Source organism: Neltuma alba, unplaced genomic scaffold (genome assembly GCF_004799145.2).
Source record: "Neltuma alba isolate B1F8T4 unplaced genomic scaffold, ASM479914v2 tig00011917_pilon, whole genome shotgun sequence".
Taxonomy (NCBI): domain Eukaryota; kingdom Viridiplantae; phylum Streptophyta; class Magnoliopsida; order Fabales; family Fabaceae; genus Neltuma; species Neltuma alba.
The window spans coordinates 15,059-28,718 of record NW_021636510.1 but is presented as its reverse complement, the minus strand read 5'-3'; the positions used below and the strand labels follow the sequence as shown (position 1 = coordinate 28,718).

The 13,660-nt window shown below is 35.1% G+C and overlaps 2 protein-coding genes across 2 annotated transcripts; both read right to left on the bottom strand.

Moving 5' to 3' along the window:
• Nucleotides 1–955: 955 nt before the first annotated feature.
• On the bottom strand, nt 956–5,621 carry LOC114719504 (NADP-dependent glyceraldehyde-3-phosphate dehydrogenase). The gene is made up of 9 exons (XM_028905013.1): nt 5,388–5,621; nt 4,486–4,679; nt 4,269–4,397; nt 3,472–3,591; nt 3,017–3,153; nt 2,754–2,909; nt 2,017–2,395; nt 1,786–1,902; nt 956–1,357 (listed from the first exon to the last, which is right to left on the bottom strand). Exons 1-9 carry the CDS (start codon nt 5,530–5,532, stop codon nt 1,244–1,246), a joined length of 1,491 nt encoding a protein of 496 aa, XP_028760846.1. The 5' UTR covers nt 5,533–5,621; the 3' UTR covers nt 956–1,243.
• A 4,725-nt stretch (nt 5,622–10,346) lies between these two features.
• On the bottom strand, nt 10,347–12,592 carry LOC114719503 (40S ribosomal protein S12). Its single transcript, XM_028905012.1, has 5 exons — nt 12,540–12,592; nt 11,763–11,807; nt 11,305–11,590; nt 10,821–10,886; nt 10,347–10,643 (listed from the first exon to the last, which is right to left on the bottom strand). The coding sequence occupies exons 2-5, from the start codon at nt 11,768–11,770 to the stop codon at nt 10,584–10,586; spliced, it is 420 nt and encodes a 139-aa protein (XP_028760845.1). The 5' UTR covers nt 11,771–11,807; nt 12,540–12,592; the 3' UTR covers nt 10,347–10,583.
• Between the last annotated feature and the right edge of the window lie 1,068 nt (nt 12,593–13,660).

Here is a 13,660-nt window from a genome sequence, read left to right as displayed (position 1 = left end):
TAAACATTTATTATTATCAAATTTCTATTTTGACAAGTACAATTTTGGATAGAATAACATGTGCACCCTATTATATTTATGATCAAACGTACAAGGTCAAAACCATAAAAGAATTGTAAAAGTATAATGGATTATTGATGAGACGTGACAAAATGATTTTAATTTTAAAATATTCATATGTCGTACGAGACATTTAAATTTTAAAAATATTTATAAAAATTATAGGAAGGCAAATTATTAACAATTTATTGATAATAGTGTAGTTTATTTTGGATTCATGAAAATATACAAACTCCACTCTAATTTTTTGTAGGCAAAGTTAGTGTTCGTCTAAGAGTGTGCATGTATAAATTATAGGGATTTGTTTAAAATGCTTTTAATTTTTATTTTTCGTATTTTCATTAACATCATGGTTATTTTTAAGTTGATAATTGAAAAGTATTTTATTTTTTCAATAAATAAAAAGTTTAGCTAAGTTGATGTCCTGAATGCTTATTAGGGTTAGAATGTCTCTAAGCTTTGAGGCGAGCAATTACAAAAGGTGCTTATAGATCATCTATCAACAAGATCTTTATATCGACAGCGGAATTTGAATCTATAACATTATGAATTATGAGTTAACTCCTTACCAATTAGACCAAATCTTGCTGGAAAAAGTAGTTTAAAGATATGTGGAAGTGTGCATTCAGCATGGCTAGGTCCCACTCTCAGTGAAGTTCAACCCTCATATATAGTAACAAGAAATTAGTGAGAAGTGTATGTGTGAGCGTAAATAAGCAACATTTCACCATTGCATTAGGTGGTTTTTCACGTTTGATTTTCATAAGAAAATAAAACACTCATCGTTATTATTATTGTTAAATGGTTTATATTAATGATTAACATGAAGCTCATGTTTTCAGATGAGCATTCTATTCAATTTCTTGTCCATCAACGAATTGACATAAAACGTAACTTGAAAGAAACAAAACTCATATTTCGTGATGACGGTCCAAGAAAAACTGCAATATCAAGTCTTGTTAAATCTCAGTACAATATAAGTAGACCACTGAAGCAGCTAGCTAGTAGGTCACCGATATATTACAGTCATTATTCATCTTTCTCTTATGCAAAAGAAGGTTAGGGACCAAACTCTTCTGCAATTTATAGTGACCCAGTAAGACTTGAGACTACATATACATATACATATATATATATATATATTTATATATATGGACATAAAATTTCCATATTATTTAGTATCTCAACCCATGGAATAAGAAGGGGTGGGCAAATTGATTACTGTTGTCTTTACTTTGGTCATCATGTTTATGCTGTTGGTAATGCCTTGGGATCCAATTCCACTGTCCTTGATACCCTGTCATGTAAATGTAAAGCATTTGTTATATTTCACTTTGGTTTGGTTCAGAATCAGTTTGCCTCTATATGGTTTAAATGAGCTGTTCAGTTTATCTCCATATAAGACTAAACTTGGGTGTAAATCTATCTAGATTTTAAGGGAAAAATAAAGTAAAATGTTGTAAAATCAACACAGGAATTTGAGTATTTTCATTGAGACACTTGTTAGGGTTAAGCAAGCAATTTCAATTTTCAATTTAGTTCTCTAAGTGACGCAAACTCTAAGATACAAGTGAAGTGTGATAGTATTTTTCTTTGGTTTTTGAGTTCTATGACTATTTGTGTTGTAATCAAGTGCAAATGGTATTGAATGACATGCTCCAAACAATAGGAAAGCAAACCGAGATGTAATTTATCCAATAATGTTGGGGAAATAATTGGGTTCACCTGGAAGGGAAAATGATCAGGTCCACGAGCTGGGGCAGAGTTTATCTGAACTGTTCCCGTCTCCATTGCATCACTGATCAAAATTGCTTTGTTCACATCCTTTGTGAACACACAACCCTGCACAAGTGTAACAATTCGATGCAAATTACGTTCACCCCCAACAAGACAAATATATTATAAACCATTGACCTGTTTGAAAAGTTACAGATAAAATGCTCAAGTATATTATACCTGAAGTCCAAAATTGCTAGCATTGCAATGGTGAATTCCTTCTTCAACAGAATTGATCCTAATAACTGGCAACACTGGTCCAAATGGCTCCTCCCAAGCTATTCTCATATCCTGCCTCACATTGTCCAGCAACAAAGGCCAAATCAGGTTCCCTTCTCTTCTGTATTCCTGGCAAAAGGTTGCTCCTTTCTGCTGAGCATCCATAACTAGACCTTCAATGAAATTGGCTGACGATTCTGACACAACTGGAGTGATGTCACAGTCATTCTCAGGTGGCCCAACGGTCAGTTTTGCGACTCTTGCCTTCACTTTCTCTACCAGAGCATCGGCAATGGATTCCATCACTAGGACAACCTTAACAGCAGTGCACCTCTGACCACTTTTACGAGTAAAATGAAAGAAACAGTTTAGTGGCCTTTACAAAATGAAGTATCTCTAGAATGTTCTTTTTTCCCCCGAAGAAATTGAGTACGTCTAGGTTAAAACGAGCATGTTATCACAAGAAAAACATATGCTTCTGGACTGGAAGATGTACCTAGGTCCTGTTATTCATAAACCTAACAACACAATGTTTGTCTCAAGTTATGCAATACTGTGAAATTTTTAGCAATTCATTATAAGCCAATCCTTGTATAGTTTTTCCCATGAGGATGGGGAAGTACACTGAAAGAAGGGTTGTACTAGATATCGAAAACTATCTTGCTTGTTTTAAGTGCTACTTTAGACGTGCCATTTACCTGTAAGAAAAGCCTCCCTTTATAATATTTGCAGCCACCAAATCCAGATCGGCATCTTCAAGCACAATGCAGGCATCTTTTCCTCCCAACTCCATTTGCAGAGGAATCATGCCTGCTTTCTTTGAAATTGAAATCCCAGTATCTCCTCCAGTGAAGCTGACAACATATGAATTAAAAGCCAGCATTAGCTACATTAATTACATACAAGAAATAAATGACTGAAGTATCATAATGGTAGCATACAAGGAGGAACAAGTTGTCACCTTATACAGTTAACTCCTGGATGCATAGTAAGGAAGTCACCAATCTCAGATCCTTTGCCAGTAACACAACTGATTAGGCCTTTGGGGAAACCAGCCAAGTGAAAGCAATGCACCATATGTAGTGCAGAAACAGCTCCCTGAATAACAAAACACAGGATCATTAGATATTGAATTTCAGAAGAAAGAGGCAGAAATGAGGGGATGAAAATGCATCAATGCAATTTGAGCCGAAGCCTTTCTAACTTCTCTGGCGGGAACCATTTGTATTCATACAGTGGTGATGATTCGGATATGAAATTACAAATACTTTTGATAAGCTTGGCTATTGTAGTTTGCTAAACAAATGGTTCAAGTTGTGCCTCCAACTGCTATGCACACCGTATTTGACAGTAGATAAATATGCATTTGTTGCTGCTTTAAGGAGTTTCAGAATGAAGAACCTGAGTTATATATACCTGAGTTGGAGGCTTCAGCACAATGGAGTTTCCAGCAATCAGCGCAGGAGCAATTTTTGACACAGCAAGGTTGACAGGGTAGTTAAATGGTGGAATGGCTAAAACCACTCCCAATGGAATCTGAAAATCAAATGGAACTTTCTTAGACCATATGATACACTGAGCTAAAGAAGGAAAATAGCAAATGGCAACCAAATGTAGCAATGTGTCTTCTTTACAATATTATGAAGTAATGAAATGTGGTACAAAGGTTATAGCATTAATAGTATTCTAGGAGTTCGATTATGTGACTGACTGTGAAGCCATCCATTATGATGTCATGTTAAATTCATGATGGGTTCAGAATTTTTAGAGGCCGAGAGTTTGGGCCATTAGAGGTCAGCTCTGCATAGAGTCACCCTTGACGGCATACTATCTTTGTCCAAGGACCCTTTTATGAAATCAGAACATTCTGTCCTAACCAGGAACTCTATACGCTTCTCAAAACATTATGAAATAGGATGTAATGCGCTCCTTTTTTTCTTGGATCTAAAAATTTTTGATAAGAAAAATTCTGATATAGCCAACAGAGAAAAGCATAAATGTCAAAGATCGGGGTTTTTGACATTATAAAAGGCGAAGCTCCTTGGGCCTTGCGGTTTACCATTCAGCTCTTTTGTATAAATAATTCCATCAAATGGTTTGATCAAACCTGATCTTCTATTCCACAAGAGGATTTTTAGTGATGTGGTACTAAGCCGGTGCCACAAGGTTGTGAAGTATACATATAAAATAAAGAATACGTGTTAAAACTTTACCTTGGATGTCAGACAGTATTTTGTCCTTTCATTTCCAGGAAAACTATCTGATACCAAGAACTTTCCTTCTCCCAGAATCCTTACACCTTCTTCAGCACAGTATGAGACCAGATCCCCTGATCTTACCACCTTCATGGACAAATTATACATTAGTTACCATTATGTTTAATTTCTTAGTCCTAAGCAATAATAGACTTTCCGATTGCAGAATGCGTACCTCAGTAACCGCATCTTTGGCTGGCTTTGCTATTTCTTTCACCAGGCACTCTGCTATTGAAGCCCTGTGCTCCTTGAGGATAGCAGCTGCCTTGTGGAGGAGTTCAGCTCGTTTCCACAGCGGGGTCTTCGCCCATGACTTCTGAGCAGATTTTGCCAAGTCCATGACTTTATTGACCTCTTCTTGTGTGCAGGCTAGATTCATATCATAGTGGGGAAAAAAGAAAATTTTATCACCACGGGTCATAGTATAACTAGTAATGAATCTCATCTAAAACAGCTTTCACTTTTGAATTTTGGTAGTTCTTCACAATCACATGCTGTGAAAAACCTTCATGACGAAGAGTCACATCTGATTTATGTTGCCTCTCATCTCTTAATCAACATAAACTTCCAGCACAAGATTTCGAAGGCATAAAGGAATTTCTGTACCGAACATGATAAAACTTGTAGTAAATATATTTAGCAATTCAGTTAACAGCTTAGACTGGTTAAGTTGAAATGACTCTTTGGCACTTACAAGGCATCTCTGCTCTGCTGCTGTTACTTATAATACAAAATTAGGAGCTTCTGCTTTCACTCGAGATCATTTACAGAAAACTAGAAGAGAGATTTATCATAATTACAACTATAGTTTTTGCTAGCTGGTATCTTTCAGATCACAGAGTCATTTCATCAAACCATTTGGGAAACAAAAACGGGAGGATCTGCAAGCATGCAAGCTTTCACGCACACAGTGGCACTAATTTACTTGCGCAAGTGGCAGACTACGCAAACATGCACTGACATTCCAAGATTAAGAAAAAGAAAAAAAAATTGAGCTGAATTCGAGACTTGAAATGCAAGACTGAGCTAGAAATTAAGCAAAGAAAGAAGCTAACATCCTCAACGCAAATAAATTACCCTGAACTTTGTACTGAGTCTTTCTGGTAGTGGGATTGATGATGGAAACACTTTTAGAAGAAGAGGACTTCTTCCATTGGCCATCAGAGTAGTACTTGTACATATCTCCATCTAAAATCTCAGCGAACACTCCAGTTCCAGCCATTGTAGAGAGAAATCGAAGGAAGTCTCGTTGGTACAGAAGGATCGATGAGAGGGAGGAAGGTGAAGAAGGTCTAGAGGAGTGGTGTTTCGTGAGGGAGTGAGTGAGGAAGAACAGAAGCATTTGGGTATTTATAGGGAGGGAAGATGAACCACGCATTGATGAGAAGGGTGAAATACGTGAGGTTGATTAGGTGGCTCAGAGCTTGACACCTGTGTGGACGATGGACCCCTACACGACTGCGCCATGCTGTGACGTTTCCCTCCCAAAATTCTGTTGCCTCACAAAACTAACCATCTTATCACCATAATGACTAATTAATCATAAATTTTATCTTAACCAGAACATGCGTAAATCCCTTGAATTGATATTTTTAAGATTTGTTTTAATTTCAAGCTTTTTTTTTTTTGGTGAGATTCTCTCAATGAAATATCACCACACACACAATTTGATGAGAACTAATATTAATAATGTCAAATTAAAGTAGGCTTGTTTGAGGTTAAATGTAAAAACTAGAGTGGGAATTAGCTAGAGGGTTAGGGAGAGACCTCTAATTTAATACCACTTCGGTTCTGAATATAAAATTTAATTTATACTGTAAATTATACTGCAAACTAAATTTTAAGATTTGGGACGGGAGGTAATATTTGATACTCTTCCAATATTTAATATAGGACTCAATTCTTGAGTTGGTTTTGATCCTAAATATAAGACTCATTTATCATATTTATCAATTTTCTCTAGATTACCCCTATAGATACTTCTTCAATCCTAATCAAATAGAAGATGAAGAAGGGGCATTAAGAAAGATAATTATGGTGTTTTAGGAAAAATGTGTTATTTTTCTTATAATTAACTAACTTACCTAATTTTCTTAATCTAATCAAATTAATAAAATAGGTCTTATCTAACTTTGATGATAATATCGAGAAATTGGTATGTCAATTTCACTTGAAATTGGGTCCCAAAGGGCAACATAGAAACGTGGTGTTCTTATGTTGGGGAATATGAAGATACCACCAATTATGCTTTATCCTTCCACACTTTAATTTCAAAAATATCCCCTACTTGGTATACGCAAACTGGCAAAACGTTATCGTGTGTGTGTAGTATCTCCATTCACAATATTAGAAAGTTTCAAAAAATATATATTTTTTTCAAATGTCATGAAAAGTTGATTTGCTTTTCCAGTTTTACCCTTATCAACACCTGACATACAATTTCGCATGCATAATTACCAACTGACATTAGCCCATGCAGGTAAAAGCAGAAGGATATTTCTTAAAGTCACAAAATGTCTTACAGTTTTGGACCAACAAGAGCTTGTAGAAAATATCCTATATCATGGACAAGATAACACAGTATCACCTACCGTCCTAAATATAATAACTAATTTATTATGTATACTACAAAATAGCTCTTATATTTATAACTGAAAGTAATATTAATATTAAAATCCAATAAGATAGCACAGTACTAAAATTCAACATGAATTGATGGATCACACTACTGAAGTAATGAATTAGTTTCTTAATTACTCTGTTTAAGAGTTTTGAATGGATTAATCAAATTGAATTTTATATTTTTCTTTTTTTTATTAAGCTTAAAATGTCGCCATTTTAGGTTTTTAAAAAACATCATTTGTGTTTTCAGTACCTTGCCAGAGAAAAAGTGTCTGTCTATATGCATGTGGATATCATTCTCTCTCTCAATATAATGTAACCATTTGCCTAAGATGAAATAGGATGGTGGCTTTGAAATTTGAGAGAACAAAGTGGATATACACATTCTCATTTCTGCATGGGACCACTTTCTTACAGGTTATATCTGCTCTGAACCCCATTCCCATGCCTTCATCATTCTCACCTACAAATCAACTCCTCTCTTTATTCCCATCCCTCCTCATCTATAGCTTTTGAAAGCAACTTCATAATTTTATACTACTTCCCTGTTCTTAATATAAGACCTTGTTTGACTTCTATTTTGATGTTAAAACATGAAAGGATAAATGCTAATAGCTGGAATGAAATTGGTGTTAAAACATATTCAAAATGTTATCTTGGGCTTTTAAAACACAAGTTTAATGATGAAAATGACCAAAACCAATCAAAACCGGTTAAAATAAAGGGTTAAGGTACACCCAGCACCCCCATGTATTTAGTCAGGTGCACCCAGTGACCTGAAGTAATTTGTGGTGCAAATTTGCCCTCAAAGTAATTAAATTGGTGCACTGGTATCCCATGCTAACAGATCTGTTAGTTTGACCGTTAAATTGATGAGTCAACACAAGTTTGACCAGAAAATTTGACGTGGCATGTCTAATAAGCAGGTGATGTGGAATTTTTTTGGGGGTTAAGGTGCATCCAGTACCCCCAAGTATTTTTCCAGGTGCACCCAGTGGCCTAAAATAATTTATGGTCCAATTTTGCCCTCAAAGTAATTAAAATGGTGCACCGGTATCCTATGCTAACATATCTCTTACTTTGACTGTGAAATTGATGAGTCAGCACAAGTTTGACCAAAATAATTTGACCTGGCATGTCTAATAAGCAGGTGATGTGGAATTTTTTTCGTCTGCCACTGCTTTGTTTTCTCTGTTCAGTAAATGCTCTCTTCGGCTCTTGGAATTTTTTTCAGCGTAAGAATTTTTTTTAGAGATACTCCTCTAGTCCTATTTATAGGGTAGAGAGAAAACATATTTTTTGGTCCTATTTATAAGGCACTGAGAGAAATTTTTTGTATGGATATACAAATTTAACCCTCATTTATTATTGTATTGACTTTGTTTATATGAGGTATAATGTATATTAAATAGGGATAAAGTTGGAAAGTTATTAAAATTTAAATGAGAGTTAATGAAATTTAGGGTTTTCTTTGGTCTGTGTGAAACATGCTGGAAGTACCTTATAAATAAGACCAGAGGAGTAATATTCAGACAAAACAATGGAATTAACAAGAAAAGCCATGTCACCTGCTTATTAGACATGCTAGGTCAGATTATTTTAGTCAAACTTGTGCTGACTTATCAATTTCACAGTCAAAGTAACAGATCTGTTAGCATGGGATATCGGTGCACCATTTTAATTACTTTGAGGGCAAAATTGCACCATAAATTACTTTAGGCCACTGGGTGCACCTGGAAAAATACTTGGAGGTGCTGGATGCACCTTAATCCCGAAAAAATTCCACATCACCTGCTTATTAGACATGCCACGTCAGATTTTCTGGTCAAATTTGTGCTGACTCATCAATTTAACGGTCAAACTAACAGATATGTTAGCATGGGATACCGGTGCACCAATTTAATTACTTTGAGAGCAAATTTGCACCACAAATTACTTCAAGCCACTGGGTGCACCTGGCTAAATACATGGGGGTGCTGGGTGCATCTTAACCCTAGAATAAATGAGGTCAAGTTTGTTTTCTTTTCTTTAGTGATTCCGATCTTTTACATGTATAAGATCTGAATCAAATCGAACCAGACCTGTTTGAATTTTTTAAAATGTATTTTATGGTATATTTATTTATTTTTTATTTACCTTTAATTCTATTTTATGATATATGATATTTATTTCTCAATTATTTCAGTCGTATTATTGAATATTTTAATCCAAAAATGCATATTGTTGATACTTGATAGTAACTTTATCCATATCATTAGAATATTAAAACAATTAATCAACTCACTAACTCAAGCAGCTTTACTTAATTAACGGTAACTCGCTTTTAAATTTCAAGTTCATGACAATACATTATTAAATTGAATATCAATCTTTTTTCTTGATTTAGCAATAAATTTTTAAAATATTATGAAAAGGAAAAAATCATTTAAACAAGATTCAAATCAAACCAAACCGACCTCATGATAAAATCTATAAAGCTTCTGCTTTGGTTAAACTGATTGGCTTGCCTTTTGGCCCCAAATTGAGCCTATGCTCTGAACAACCTTATGTGAGGAATTTCCCTGTGATTTTTTTTAGTTGTAAGGAAAAAAAAAAAATTAGTTGAGGGGTCTGTATTTTCACTTGGTACCACTTCATCACAACCAGGAAAAAAGAAAAGAAAGGATATTGTATTATAGAGGATGATTTAATTGAAGGCCACAAGACGGAATTAAGTGAATTGGGTTTGAAGGCACCTTAATTTGAGAAAAACAAAAGGAAGGGGGTGGGTGGGGTTGAGAGTGAGTATTATTAGCAAGAGTTGTTGGGAAATTGAAATGCAGGCAGAAAATTGATAAGGTACACAAAAATAAAGAAGTAATTAATGACCACATATCGTTAGGATTCAGGTGGCTGTCTGTTATCGTTAGTTAAGCTCCTTTGTAGACCACTATCTTGTTTTTGGAGGCCGATGATAAAATTTCTAACATCATGTCAGTCTATTATTCCACGTGTTCTCATTGAAGGGAATATAATTTTTTATATATATAAATACAAAAAAGGCTCTCAGGCTTTCAGGCCCAGCCTGATCAGGGTTACACTTGAGAAAGAATGTAGCTCTAAGTCCACATGGATGGGCCGGCCCATTTTATCAGCTCCAGCCCTTTAGCTGTTCGCAGTTGTTGCATTTAAACCAAACAAAAAACTGCACTAAAGGCGAAAATAAATAAACCACAACTTCATTTCAGATGAGGACCTCAGACCTGAAGTCAAGTTTCAAAAGATTTTGGGCCTTCCGTGCCATTATTTGAGCAGGGATAATTTTAGGACCAAAACAAGGTTGCCTGAGTCATGTGTCGGTTAAAAGGCCAGACTAGAACTTAATCAACCACCCAGCATTTTTATACATCTGACATATCCACACAAGCCAAAAAATTTGCAATCGAGGTATGGATGAAAAATATATTAAAAGGGTTGCGAACTCTAGGAAGTAAAACTCATTAATTTCCACAAGTTAAGCATGCAAATCAACAACTCAGGAATTAATCAAAAACAGAGATCTTATCTTAATGTTCCACACAACAAAAGGCCAAGAAAAATATAAGATACTGCCTATGTTTCTACGCAAAGACATTTCATTTCATGCTCTCCATATTTCGTTATCGCCCCAACTTATTGAGCCTTTATGTATTGCTGAACAATATCTAATGCCGGTGACTCCTCTCCAAAATCCTGCAGAATCCAGCGGTTTTACGTCAACTAAGAGCCCAAGAACCATAATACAAGTATGAAAAGCAAAAATGAAGAATGTAAACATTATGGCAGCTATTCATAACTTCATTTCTAATCTTTTACACAAGATGCTATGGTAGAAATAGAATGATATTCATTCCCATGAAGAGCTTATACCTTCACAACAACACAGGAGCAGCCAACTACTTTCCTTGCTTTGCCCTCGGAATCAATCTTGCACAGCTGCGTATGATGAAAATAAAATAAAATAATTAAAATCTCTCACGTATCTTGTTAGTTTTTGATGAAGCAAATAGATCCACTATCAAAAAAGAAACTAGACAGAGAGATTGGTACATTAGAAAGGAACAGTAAACAAACTGGATTTCAGGCAGAAACATGGAGAGAATTATTTTGAAACTTAGACTCCTCAATATTTAAATATATATTGTTGCTATGAAAAACAACTGAATAGATTGTATACTATATTGATGCATAATGACGATCTCTAAGCTAATTAACTCAGTTATACAGCGATTAATTACCACATAACAACAGAGTTCCGAAATGGAATAATAAAATATTTTTAAAAAAATAAACATGAGAGCCAGGCAACATAAATGGAAAGAAAAAGAGGTATGCCACCACTAGTTTTACTTACACCAGCCCATTCGCCAAGGGTTTTAGAACTGGCAACAGTCATCAATTTCACATTATGATCAACACAAAGTGCCTTGACCAGCTTAACATAATCAGGCTGATCACAGTCCTCCGCAAGGACGCAGAGATGTGCAGCATGCTTTTCGATCACCTTGGCAGCTTCATGAAGCCCTCGTGCAAGACCCCCATGAGCAAGAGACTTCCTCAACACAAGCTGCAAGGCAGTCATGATGTCCATACTCTCACCCAAGGGTGCTGCCTCAGCAGGCACTGCTACATCTTCTTCTCTGTAAATTGTCAGGTTTTTTCTCAGTTATTAACAGGGAAAAAAAAAGGCATCTCAGCAGAATCCATTATTGTCTCATCAAACTTGGAAATAAAGAAACTCTGAAGAGAATATCCCAGCAAAAGATAATATTAATAGTTGTTAAAGGAGAAAGTTAGAAACAATAGGCATACCCTGACATTTTCTCAAGGCTTTGAAGATGAGAAGCTTGCTTGTTGCTGCAAGAAGGAAGACACAACTACAGTTATATTTCAAACTATCACAGGAATAATCGTATACAATTTGAACGTTTCAGAAAGAGAAAAAACGTGACAAAGCACAGTGAATCCAAAGGCAATATCCAGCATGTGAAACCCCGTATTAAATTGAAAAATTAACAAATTTGTGATCTCTGAAAGATGCACAACAATAATTTCAGTAAAGGATCCCATTTTACTCCTTTTGCTTTTAACTCAATGGCGAATAACAATTAAAAGGCATCCAACCAAGCCAATTGAAGAACCACTTGCTAAGGATCACTGACCTCTAAAGCTCTAAAAGATCACTACTCGATACCAACTAACAAGAGTAAAACCGAAAACTCATTCTAACTCACTCTTCAGAGCACCTCACACCCATCAATTAAGAGAGAAGAAAAATCAACCGGTAATTTCATCCCAACTGTCCTAAGCTTCGGTCCAGTCAACCCACTGAATTTCCACTTCCCAATAATTTGAAGAACAAAATGATAAAAGGAGAAAAGAAAAACAGCTGAAAGTAAGACACAGCATCCATTAACGTCACTACCAGTGAAATTTCCAGTGCCAATGATTCGAAAAACCGAAATGGTAAAAGAAGAACAAGAAAACAGCAGAGAGTATGATAGAGTAACCAGTTGCATTATTATCAGTACGCATCAACATCACTTGTGAAGAAGCCGAAACGGAAAACCAGGAGGTCGTAGCAGTTACCTGAAGGAGATGGAGGCCACAGAACTCAAACGGCGCCAGGTCAGAAGGCGCAAGGGAAACGAGGAGAGGTATATAAAAGTACAAAATCGAGCCGGGGTTCTTCATGCAGGCTAGGGTTTTCATGCGGCCCATTAAAAGACAGGCCCAATTCTTTTTGCAGAAACACCCAAAGGGCCCAAATTCTCAGTCCAAGAAATGACCCAAATATGTTACCCAAAAAAAACCCAAGCACAAAAATAGAATGAATAGTTGATGCCCTGTCAATATTAAAATACTGCTAAAATATATTTTAATGATAAATAATCACTATAATCAGTCATTAAGAAGATACAAATCTGGGATATTATGCGAAGTTTGTAAATCAATTGTATGCTCTGATTTCATTAAATTCTTTTTATGTTGTTTATATGTATATAATTGATTAATTGATGATTGCTTTCTTTTTCTTTTAAATAACATCTCAATATCAACATATATTATAGGTTATATAATAAAGATTGTTGCGATTTACTATTGATAATTATTTTTTAAATAAATAATAATATTAACTTTAACTGTTATTATTAGCGTAAAATACATTCATCTGTCTTCTAATATGGTTAAAATATTCCTATATGATTCTACAACATGGGGACATGCTTGTCAAGCTTTTTTTTTTGTAAAAAAAAAAATCATTTATTTTCTTAAATAAATCACTTTTAGAAAATTCCACCATTGATTATTTAAACTTTTAAAAGCAATCAATGCGCGCGCGTGTGTGTAAATAAGGGAGAATGCTCAAAACATTTTGGAATATTGAAAAATTCAAATGAACAAAAATACACAAAAATATCATAGAATTTGAAACTCACTTAATATTGACTAATATGATACTCTCCCCATGTAAGAGATGTTTTTCATATAAAAATTAAGGGAATAAATCAGTTTGAAATAGAATAAGTAATGCTAAGTATGTGTCAATAATTTTATACTAGCAGACTCATGCCCCCTCCCAAATTTAAAACATAGTAGTATATTGAAATAACTTGTGGTGCTCAATGGGTTTTCAACCCTTGATGTGCCTCCATCTAATACCCTTTGGAAACGGCTCGACTTTTTAAATGTTTTTCTTATTTTCTTTG